This window comes from Mytilus galloprovincialis, chromosome 2, assembly GCF_965363235.1.
Source record: "Mytilus galloprovincialis chromosome 2, xbMytGall1.hap1.1, whole genome shotgun sequence".
NCBI lineage: Eukaryota > Metazoa > Mollusca > Bivalvia > Mytilida > Mytilidae > Mytilus > Mytilus galloprovincialis.
The window spans coordinates 40,419,749-40,432,502 of record NC_134839.1 but is presented as its reverse complement, the minus strand read 5'-3'; the positions used below and the strand labels follow the sequence as shown (position 1 = coordinate 40,432,502).

At 30.7% G+C, this 12,754-nt stretch overlaps 1 protein-coding gene across 2 annotated transcripts in view; it reads right to left on the bottom strand.

The window, feature by feature from the left end:
• Nucleotides 1-12,754, bottom strand: part of LOC143063594 (choline transporter-like protein 2) — a 55,341-nt gene that overhangs the window by 27,249 nt on the left and 15,338 nt on the right. For both annotated transcript variants that reach the window (XR_012975056.1, XM_076235810.1), the window contains exons 6-12: nucleotides 11,693-11,827; nucleotides 9,166-9,229; nucleotides 7,209-7,371; nucleotides 3,501-3,584; nucleotides 2,669-2,781; nucleotides 2,084-2,215; nucleotides 148-247 (exon numbers count right to left, since the gene is read on the bottom strand). Coding sequence is in view for 1 of the 2 variants with exons in the window: in XM_076235810.1 (XP_076091925.1) it covers nucleotides 148-247; nucleotides 2,084-2,215; nucleotides 2,669-2,781; nucleotides 3,501-3,584; nucleotides 7,209-7,371; nucleotides 9,166-9,229; nucleotides 11,693-11,827 (791 nt within the window). In the remaining variant the exon portion in view is untranslated. The remainder of the gene's footprint in view (nucleotides 1-147; nucleotides 248-2,083; nucleotides 2,216-2,668; nucleotides 2,782-3,500; nucleotides 3,585-7,208; nucleotides 7,372-9,165; nucleotides 9,230-11,692; nucleotides 11,828-12,754) is intronic.

Genomic DNA, 12,754 nt, shown 5'->3' with positions numbered 1-12,754 from the left:
AAACTTTGACATATCAAATAATTTCCTGTTAAGATAAATTAATGACAAAAACCTTTTTTCAATTGATGAAAAAGGTTAATAATATTTTTAGGAAAAGTTATTCAATTACCAGGCCCATTCCCTTTCCTTTACAATTGAACAACTTACTTGCTTCCCTCTTCTATAAGTTTAATGGCAATGCAAATTCTGTGACACAAAAATATCAAAATTAATAAAAATATGATCAGGAAAGTGGCTGTTGTACAACCTGAAAATAGAATAAAACAGAAGGTAAAATTTAACATATCATCAACAAAACAATCACATGACAGGACACAAACACAAATTCTTGCAATTCTTGCCATTGGTTTTCCTGTTTGAATGGTTTTACACTAGTCATTTTTGGGGCCTTTTATTGTTTGCTGTTGGTTGTAGGCTCCGTGTTGAGGACCATACTTTGACCTATAAATTGTATAATGATTTACTTTTACAAATTGTGACTTGGATGGAGAGTTGTCTCATTGGCACTCATATCACATCTTCTTATATCTAATTACAGCAATTTCAGAGTTAAGGGTGTATTAAAAATTTGCTAGTTTGCTAAGTGGACCATGTGGTCAATATAATCTTTGTTTACTACCATAGTTATAGCTAGCCATTCAAACCACAGTACTGGTAACAAACAGATAACTTGATTGATTGATTATTGGTTGCTTAATGCCACATTAGCACCAGATAACTTGACAAATCATATTTGTACAGATATTTTGATGAACAATGCCATTGTTCATGTTGTTTAAAACTATGATGAGTTTATTTACACTTTTATCAAATATTTTAGCAAATACATTTGATTTTTATTTACACATGTACTTCAAAACTTGACATACCGGTAAGTTTTTTTTGTTTCATATGTACTTCAAAACTTGACATAAGTAAGACATTTTTAGTTACATATATTCTTCAAAACATACCAGTAGATAAGACATTTTAGTTACACATGTACATGTACTTCAAAACTTGACATAAGACATTTTAGTTACACATGTATCAGTTCTTCAAAACTTGATAACAGTAAGAAATTTGTATGAACATTCTGTCAATTCTGTAATAATATGGAAACTAAAAGTAACTTTTAACTGGTGGCAACTGTTCCTTAACCAGAACTAAAAGTAACTATTAACTGGTGGTAACTGTTCCTTAACCAGAACTAAAAGTAACTATTAACTGGTGGTAACTGTTCCTTAACCAGAACTAAAAGTAACTATTAACTGGTGGTAACTGTTCCTTAACCAGAACTAAAAATAACTATTAACTGGTGGTAACTGTTCCTTAACCAGAACTGAAAGTAACTATTAACTGGTGGTAACTGTTCCTTAACCAGAACTAAAAATAAGTATTAACTGGTGGTAACTGTTCCTTAACCAGAACTAAAAATAACTATTAACTGGTGGTAACTGTTCCTTAATCAGAACTAAAAGTAACTATTTACTGGTGGTAACTGTTCCTTAACCAGAACTTAAAATAACTATTAACTGGTGGTAACTGTTCCTTAACCAGAACTAAAAATAACTATTAACTGGTGGCAACTGTTCCTTAACCAGAACTAAAAGTAACTATTAACTGGTGGTAACTGTTCCTTAACCAGAACTAAAAGTAACTATTAACTGGTGGTAACTGTTCCTTAACCAGAACTAAAAATAACTATTAACTGGTGGTAACTGTTCCTTAACCAGAACTGAAAGTAACTATTAACTGGTGGTAACTGTTCCTTAACCAGAACTAAAAATAACTATTAACTGGTGGTAACTGTTCCTTAACCAGAACTAAAAATAACTATTAACTGGTGGTAACTGTTCCTTAATCAGAACTAAAAGTAACTATTAACTGGTGGTAACTGTTCCTTAACCAGAACTTAAAATAACTATTAACTGGTGGTAACTGTTCCTTAACCAGAACTAAAAATAACTATTAACTGGTGGTAACTGTTCCTTAACCAGAACTGAAAGTAACTATTAACTGGTGGTAACTGTTCCTTAACCAGATAACACCTGGAAAAGATAGAAAACTATGAGACAAAGATTTCAATGCAATCTTTACTTACCAAATGCAAGCCATGTCTCTTTGAGTGTCAGGTAGTATGAAAAATTAAGAGCAAAAGCTTGAGCAATACCAAATTCTGATGTTGAATTGGAGTTCTTCAAATCATAATACTGGGAATAACTATAGTAACAACCTGAAAATATTAAAGTAATTACAAATGTACATTTGTTTTATCCTGTATTAGTTAGGTTACTTAGGTAGCAATGTTGAGTTTGGAAATGAATACTGGTAAATCAAAAAACAATAGTCCTCGTGCTTATAAATGATACTCTGCTCTTGATATTTCATGCAAAACAAGCTTATCCTACATGTTTATTTGAATACAATCAAGATTTTATTTCTTAAAGTTACATTTTGCGAAACAAGAGTGGAATTCTGGAAATGTTCCAAAATCCACCAAGACATGTTTAATTGCTAATTATTGATTACAAATACTAGAAGATTTTCAATTAAGTTCAGTGATATCTTTTCTGAGATAATTGATATTTACTCATAAAAGTTGCTTTAAATATATATAAAGTACATTGTATGTTAAACAATTTATAAGCTATTATAAAAATTCAAGTTGTAGAAAATATATTCTTACCAAAACCCATGACTCCTAAAACTGCAAAAATACTGAACCACACCATAAAACCTGTAATCCATCGCATTATAACAATCCAAATAAAACATGCTACCATGGCAATCACCAGGAATCTAAAATAAAATTGAAAGTAAAAGGCTCTAAAATAACTTTTGTGCAAAATATTCTGTAAAAACTAGAATACTATTTTTCCTTGGCTAAATATTGCCATATTTTAAAATATAATGCTGAATTTCAATTCTATATTTACATTAATATTTTGCTTTTAAAATTGAGCTACCTTGATCATTTGATGTGTAATAACATATTCTATCACACAAACTATTGAATTTGTTTCAAACTTTCAGGAATATTTTTTTAAAGGGAAACTGTTTTAATTTAACTCTGTATTAATAGGTCAAAATGTGACCTGATCTATACAAAGCAAGCAGCACATGCCTAATGTATTGTATGTGACCTGAAAATAATTTTGACTTTGTAAATGAACAAATACATTTATGGTACAAACCAATTTGGAATTATGTTGTTTATGGTTGAAAATTCTTAATATCTTATGCACATCAAAACATGTATCTGGAACCATAAGGTTTCACACTGACAGGGAATAGAGCCTGTAACAGAGTTGGTTTTCACTTTGCCAAATTTTACAAAATTGCAATACAAAGTCAGTTATGAGAAAATCAACTTTTAGAGTGAATCTGGTCCATTATTTATTTTCTAACTACATAAAAACTGCAATAAGCCTCATATGATTTTAAATACAAACCCACAAATAATGCCGTATGATTCTTATATTTTGTAGAAGTCAAACATATTGTAATAAAATTCTTACATGATAATGAGATGCCATGCTGAAATTACGTCTTTAAATATCATTTCTGCCTCCTGTGATGCTGAATAAAACAAAGCTAGAAAACTGAAATCAGAAAAAAGTGTATAAGATCATTTATATTGTATTAAAAAATAAATGGGGAATGTGTCCATAGGGACACAGATGATGCCCCCGCTAGCATATAACTTTATAAAGGAACATAACTCAAGAACTGTAAAAGTGAAGCTGCCAAAATTTGAACATTAACTGAGAAATAAGCATTATATACATATACATTTCATTAAATTTAGTTGAGACAAACTTAAGTTAAGGGAACAGAAACTAAAACATTCAGCAATTTTTCGAATTTGTAAAGGGGCATAACCCTAGAATGGTGATCAAAGTGTTTGGAAGCACTGAATGGTAAAGATTTTAATTTATCAGTTGGTATTAAAATTGAATATTGCATTAGTTGATTCAACTACCTTTCTGGACAAAGAAAGATAATTCCAATTTTCAAAGAAGATTTTAAAAAGCTTTGATTGTAGTTGATTCAACTGTAATCATGGACAAAGGAAAATAATTCCAATTTAAAAAAAAACAATTACTTAATTGATATTTGTGAAATTTTTCAGCTATTTTTTCATTTGTTAAGTGCATAACTCTAGAACAGTGAAAGTGACAGCACCAAAGTTCATATTGATCTGTATGTAGTAGTAATAAGCATTGTGTACAAGTTTCATAACATTTGGTTGAGGCAAACTTAAGTTAGAGAACAGAAACAAAAGAATTTAGCATTTTTTTCCTACGTAAAGGAGCATTACTCTAGAACAGTAAAAAAGACGCCACCAAAATTCAAACTTGATCTGTATTTAGTAATAATAAGCATTGTGTATAACTTTCATAACATTTGGTTGAGGCGAACTAAAGTAAGAGAACAGAAACCAACTTTGGGATGTACAGACGTACGTACAGACAAGGGTAAAACTTAAAGCCCCTCTGCTACAGCGGGGGCATAAAAATTCTCCTTTTTTTTTCTTTATTCAAACACATTGTGAGAGAAAAGATGAATTTTAAATTCACAGTTTGTGTAAAAGTAACAAGTAGTGCATTTTGTATATACCATTTCCTGAAGTATAAACATGACAAATAAACTTCAAATATTTCAGAATTTTAATTAACCATAAATTATTTGGAAATACGAATTAACTTATTAATCAAAGTAGATTAACTGAAACTAAATGCACATCAAAATATGCTTAGATTAACTACAGTGTATTATCAACAAAGTTTGCATTGCCTCCCTTGGCATAACATAAAACTTAAAAATAAAATTTCAGATATTATAGCAGCAATGAATTCCATACTATATGCAGTACATTTTTACTTGGGGGAATTTTTGAGAAATTGGAGGCAGAGTCTCTTCATTTTTGTCTTTCAGACTAGCTATAGCCCTTATCCTTTGTATAAAAGAAGTTTTACATTTGAATTTAATTTCTATAGACAATTATTTTTTTTTAAAAGAAACCCACCAGGAGTATTTAAAAAAAACAAATTTCAAAAGAGTTTGTATTTAGTACTAGTATTATATAAATGGAAGAGAATCACACAATCACAACATTTACTGCCTGATGTTGAACATCATCTATTGCCAATCATCTAACTTGTTTTTAGGGGGGTTGGAGGGGTCCTGATCCCGACATCCCGGGCTTAAAAACATGAAATCCAGAGGTCCCAAATTTAAAGAAATTTAAATCCCGACATCCTGAAATTTGAAAAGAGAATTCCCAGATCCTGAAAGGAACAATCCAGAAATCCTGAGCTTAAAAACACTCGATCCCTACCTCCTGAAAATGGTCCTGCCCCCCTCTTATATTAAAATAATTTTTTTTTTTTAAATATATATGAGAATTCACAAGATGAACACATAGTCTCTTCCTACAAGTTGTTTATTTATATGACATTAAGTTTTGACATTTAGCTCATAAAAAGTTTACCCTCTAACCATAAACATGCATTTATCTATTTCTAATGAAAATATGATGGAAATCCAAATTCTTTTTTTGCCTAAAAACTTATATGATGACTTGCGGTACATCTATAAACAGAATATATTTTAATCTCTCACTATCAAAAAGCTTCATGATAAGTTTAATGATATTTAGGTCACTATTAAAACTATTTCTCTTTTTAGAATGTTATCCAGCGAACTTTATTGTTTTACATGTATCTCATCTAACCTTATACAGTACATATACCTCTTGTGTATATTATCCAAGCAAAGCTTTTGCAGTGCTTGGTAAAGATATGATGCACATCTTACTTAAGCTTAATTGTTAATGACGATCAATTTTTTTATTGTCATTTTTTTTGCAGTATACTTTAACAATGAGGCTAACATACAAAAAGTATCAACTACATGTTTAACACCACTGTATATTTGCGCCTTTCCAAGTCATGAGCGTCTCTGGTCTTTGTTACTCTTGTAAGTTGTATGCTTTTTAAATTTTAGTTCATTTTTATGTTACAGAGTTAAGTGTAACGTCCATTTTCATTGAAAGAGTATACATTTTTATTTAGGGGCCAGCTGAAGCCCTCCTCCGGTGCGGGATTTTCTCACTGTGTTTAAGACCCATTAGTTGCCTTGGTCTGTTTTTTGCTCTTTTGTCAGATTGTTGTCTCTTTGACAAATTCCCCATTTCCATTCTCAATTTTTCACCTAATTTCTAGTAATTATCAAATGTACTTCGATTCATTTCTTTTTATGATCACTAATTTTTCGTGGATTGAGAACAAATTGTAGTTACCGGTACATGGATACTTAAATCAGTGGTTTTTGCAATTTTGAACATACATTTGTAAGTCTATAAAAGATTTGTTACTGTATCGATCATTGTGAATTTGTGGCGCCAGAGTTTTCTATTTTGACCACCGTTTGCAGGTGACAAACTCAAGATGAAGTCTAGTAGTAAGTCCAGTGCTAGAACTTCTAGTTTGTAGAAAGTAAGTAAAAAGAATTCTAATATGACGTCCTTCTTTTGCTTTGTGAACAAACCCATGCTCTAAATCCAATAAAATTTGTTTGCACATGCGTATATTGACTACTGAAGAATAATGAGTTCTATCAAATTGGCATGCAATTAATAATTTTAACTAATTTAAACACTTCCAATTTCTTAAATGATGCACATATCATTTCTAATTCATTTATTATGACTGTCATGTGTTGCAATTAGAATTCTACATATTTGACCTATATACGACAACCGGTCATGCTGGCTGTTCAATTTCCTCCCTCTGCAAAATCACATTGCCAGTCGCTTGCTTGTTTACAAAACAATAAAGTGAGGTTAATGGAAGAGCCTACACAAACCCTCGCCACTTATACACATCGGACATAGAGACATAACCTTACTATTCCTAATCAGAATTGAAATATTTCATGCAAGCTATACTTTATTGTAGTTTTAACATGGTAACCCATTACATTCGTGTTATTTTAGCCCTCACTATCGCTCCGGCAAAAATAATCACCAATATAATGCCTAGTAACCCTGTTAAAACTACAATAAAGTATAGCTTACATCAATTATTTCTTAAACATACATCACAGAAAGATGAGTTACAGGCTGTTTACAATGTGAATTAGGCAAAAATATAACTAATATGTTCTCATAAAATCTCTTTTTGATATTCAAAAATATCCATTTTTCATTATTAAATACCTACCTTGACCCTTTGCTGATGACACTTCCTGTTATCAGGGTATTATCAGTGTTTGTTAGGTTATAAGTTGTATTTGAACCATCGTTATTTACAGCAGTATACTTTATGGCATCAGTTGCTGTTTCCAAAATGGTTTTAAATATTGATGGTATACACCGACCAACAACTACAAAAAAAAAAGGAGTATTTATTTATATTTCAAATAATGAAGGTTTTGCAAGGTTTTTATTTATGTGAATAATTAGACTGGATGTGTATTGCAAAAATAACTTGTATTCTAATATTCAATGCAGACTTTCCTGAAACTTAAATCAGAATATCAAAAATTCGTCCATTCTTCAAAAATTGCAATAATAAAATGCAAGCATAATTTCTGATTTAACAGTATATTATAAGTTACATAGTATGCTAGTGACCTAATATGATATATATGGGGTCATTAAATTAAATATGGGGTGAGCGAAGCTTGAATTCCATGTTTATTTGGTATTATAATATTTTGAGCAGTTCATAACACTTTCCATACAATGTATTTTGTATAGATAGTGTTGTGCGCGGCACAGTACATTCTATTGAAAAGGTACTATCTTCTTTGTAATAGAAAGTGTTGTGCGCAGCACAGAATAAACATGGAATTTATTAAAAATTCAAGCACAAAAAATTATACAAATTCCATAATTAAAAATAATTCCAATTTCAAATAATAGCCTGTTAAATGTAAAAATTGCTAAGTTAACAACAAAATGCTCTTCTGAATTAGAAGTACATGTTTTTAGACAATCTAATCTGCTGCTAAATAAATGTAAAATTCATTACTTATACAGACTATTGACCACTTGTATATGTATAGATTCTACCACTGCATCAAGTGTGATACAAGATTTATCCACTCGAGACAGTTAAATTTTCAAATTTAAAACGCGAGGCTCGCCAAGCATTTTTAAATATTTAAAATTTAACTGTCGAGAGTGGATAAATATCGTATTACACGAGATTTGGTGGTGGAATCTGTTTCTCTAATGATTTTCAACAATACGCAGGCAAACTTATTCCTTCTTTGCGACTGATCTGCAAAAAGATGTGTTCTTTCTATGTGACGTCATCAGGCATGGTCGCCTTTTTTCATGCCGTCACATTAGGAAACTCAGAGGAAAACAAGAAAAGTCGACGTCATAATCGGATTTTAACCAATGAACAAATGACATCAAATGAACCACACGTTTCGGGTAACACATTGTTTCAAAAGGTCCCTAGCTGGTTAAATTTTCACACCTGTCACATATACATTCAGTAAAGAACTTTGTCTTTTCCTGAATATAAACATTTAGAAGTCAGTCTGTGACAATTAAACAAGAATCTGTCCATAGGTACACAGATGATCCACTAAACACCAAAAACTTTAACCTGAAGCAGGACAGACCAACGAACAAACAGATTTATGGACAAACGAACAGATGCAGAGATGGAAAAACATAATGCCTCTAGATGGGGCATAAATATGAAAGATAACTATTTTTATAAAGTAAGTATCTTTCTTCTATTTTGTATACAATTTTAAGAAAAGGTCATTTCGAGTTTCTACAAGTGTTTGCGACTTCTCAATCTTTTCACATTCAATGTTAACATAAAGATAAGTTTTTTTTTATTTTGCTTGGTAACTTGCTGCATATCAATGGATTCTTTTGGAATTTTTTCCATGATTTTTCATGGTCTTGCTGTATATATAGAAATAATAAGCATATTCCAGAGATATGTTTACTATTTACAAGATCCATAATTGATAGTGTCCATGCTCCATGCTAAATTGTGACAAAAATTGAGAATCTAGTTTTCAGTGTTTAAAGGGGAGGTAATATTTTTTCACTAGATTTCCCACTGAATTTCACACATTAATTTCTTAACTTGCAGATACTGACAGTACATTGAGAATTTGATTTCTGTTTGTATTCCAAGAACTTACTATCTGTAGTCTCTAAATAATATGCAGCACAATCATTATCAGAAACATACTTCTGGATTTCTTTCTAAAATAGAAAAATCAGTTTTTGCATTGTTTTGGGGATCAAACACAATTTAACAAAACATTGTAACATACTCATGATACTGTCTGAAAACAATTTAACTATAATAAAGATCTTTTCTAACAGTTGTTTTGCACTGTTGTCTCATTGGCTATCATGCAACTTCTGAAAACCAAGAAGAAATTTTTATGCAAATCCTAAATACAACCTTTGGACAACAAAGTAGTTACAACTAGAATCAGACAAGTATATGATGGAAGAACTCCTGAGAAAGTTATTTTAAATTCTTCTTTTATTTTCAACATTCATTCATTCATTCAAGAACCTATAAGTGGTCTTCATGAAGTTTGAAACTACTACTACTCCGAATTAACAGAGTACTTTCCTTTAATAATTGCATCATAAGTTTGTTTCTATTACTACACAATGTATAAGGGTTTCAGGATAAACTCCATCAAAAAACAAGAGGCTCTCAAGAGCCTGAATCGCTCACCTTAATTTTTTTGGTTAAATCTCTCATCAATGATTATTTTGGCTTTTCAATTTTTTAAATGTTCTTTGAATCGTCCTATTTTCTTCAAAAGCAAAAAAAAAAAAAAATCATTTTCTCCTATGTTCTATTTTAGCCATAGGAGCTATGTTTCTGACATACAAGGAAATGAAATATTAAATTTATACTAGATACTCTGAAACTCATTTAGCCTAAGTTTGGCTGAAATTGATACAGCAGTTTCAAAGGAGAAGATTTTTTAAAGTAAGTCAACATGATGAACAAATTGTGAAAAAAGTCTTTAAAGGGCAACAATAACTCCTTAAGGGGTCAATTGACAATTTTGGTCAAATTGACTTATTTGTTGATCTTACTTTGCTTAACATTTTTGCTATTAACAGTTTATCTGTATCTATAATAATATTCAAGTTAATAACCAAAAACTGCAAAATTTCTTTAAAATCATCAATTCAGGGGCATTATACCTGAAAAACCAGTTACCCAATTCGGCTGAAAATTTAAGGACAGGTAGACCTTGACCTAATAAATACTTTAACTTCTTGTCTTATTTGCTCTAAATGCTGGAGTTTTTGAGATATAAGCCAAAAACTGTATTTTACCCTGTGTTCTATTTTTAGCCATGACGGCCATGTTTTTTGACGAAATAAAAAATAAAGCACAAACTTTATTTTATACACCCTACTGATCATTCAGTTGAAGTTTGGTTGAATTTGGTTTAGTAGTTTTAGAGGAGAAGATTTTTTAAAGTTAGCAAATATGATGAACAAATTGTGAAAAATTGTCATTAAAGGACAATAACCCCTTAAGGGGTCAATTGACAATTTTGGTTATATTAACTTATTTGTAGATCTTACTTTGCTGATCATTTTTGCTGTTTACAGTTTATCTTTATCTATAATAATATTCAAGATAATGACCAAAAACTGCAAAATTTCCTTAAAATTACCAATTAAGTGGCAGCAACCCAACAATGGTTTGTTTGATTCATCTGAAAATTTCAGGGCTGATAGATCTTGACCTAATGAACAGTTTTACCCCACGTCAGATTTGTTCTAAATGCTTTCGGTTTTGAGATATAAGCCAAAAACTGCATTTGACACCTATGTTCTATTTTAAGTAACGGCGGCCATGTTTTTTGACGGATCAAAAATCGAAGCACACACTTTGTGCAGGATAATCTAAGGAACAATCATGCTTAGTTTCATTCAAATCCATTCAGTAGTTTCAGAGAAGAAGATTTTTTAAAGTTAGCAAATATGATGAACAAATTGTGAAAAATTGTCATTAAAGGACAATAACCCCTTAAGGAGTCAATTGACAATTTTGGTCATATTAACTTATTTGTAGATCTTACTTTGCTGATCATTTTTGCTGTTTACAGTTTATCTTTATCTATAATAATATTCAAGATAATGACCAAAAACTGCAAAATTTCCTTAAAATTACCAATTAAGTGGCAGCAACCCAACAATGGTTTGTTTGATTCATCTGAAAATTTCAGGGCTGATAGATCTTGACCTAATGAACATTTTTACCCCATGTCAGATTTGCTCTAAATGCTTTCGTTTTTGAGATATAAGCCAAAAACTGCATTTGACCCCTATGTTCTATTTTAAGTAACGGCGGCCATGTTTTTTGACGGATCAAAAATCGAAGCACACACTTTGTGCAGGATAATCTAAGGAACAATCATGCTAAGTTTCATTCAAATCCATTCAGTAGTTTCAGAGGAGAAGATGTTTGAAAAATTGTTAACGACGACAGACGACGACGACGGTGACGGACGCCAAGTGATGAGAAAAGCTCACATGGCCTTTTAGGCCAGGTGAGCTAATAACATTTCAGAGTCAAATTCTCCCTGTGCAAAGACTTTGAGAGAAGTGCTATTGATACAGATCAAGCTGTAACTAGTGGTACTATTAGGTTTAATCTTCTTGGTTAAATAGCCTACATACCGCTGATGTTGTTTCTGTAATGTTGATGCTATCTTTACACACCATTTTTTCTCTGTCAGCTGAGTTAAGTGAACCAGCCTTAGCGACTGATTCTAAGTAAACATAATACTCAGAAGTGCAAGATTTCCGACACACCTGTCATATAAAAAAAAGACAACATTTGAATATTACATAAGCCATATACATATATAAGTTTATTTTCCATATTAAATTTATAATTTTTTTTTTTTTTATACTGAAGAGCATCATGTTAGACAAACTTTTGAAAGTAATTCCACTGCCTTTTATAGTTGACTATATGTATGGGCTTTTCTCATTGTTAAAGGCTGTATGGTGACCTCATGTGTCATTTGGTCTCTTGTGGAGAGTTGTCTTATTGGCAATCATACCACATCTTTTTTTTAAAAGTCATAATTTAATTGCAATGAAGAGGTAAGAGTAAAAATTTCCCTTTGAAATTTTCATTTTTACCCCAGAAAAGCTTAAATTTAACATTAGAAGTTTTTGTTATCCCTTATTACAATTTCAAAATTAATTGTCACTTCATATTTTCTGTAAAACATTTTGCTCTGGTATGGTACTTTTTCATTAAAGTACTTTTTTTCAAATCTTTATTAATAATTCAACAAATTCTGTCACATAATTCAAATTAAAAAATGATATATACATTTATAATTATATTCTTGGGCTTGAAATCCATTTAATGTCTACAATATATTATATACATTTAAGGTGAATGCTCTTTTAAAAAGATTATCAGTTACATAAATTAATAATTAACATTAATTGAGAGTATAGTTGAATCCAACTCATCTTTCCGTCTTTCTATTTTCGGAAAGACAAATCTACTGTTGTAATGGGTTTATTTTCATTATTCATAACCATATCTAAAATTGGTATGAAATATCATCAGAAATCAACAAATCTAATAATAAGCTTTTAGCTCTTGATAAGTATCAGCTGAAATAGTTTTATTAATTTATGTATTTCATATATCTTCCGTAAATAGTGTTAATAATCCCCAGTTGGAAGGTAAATATATGAACTTGTAGTACATTCATA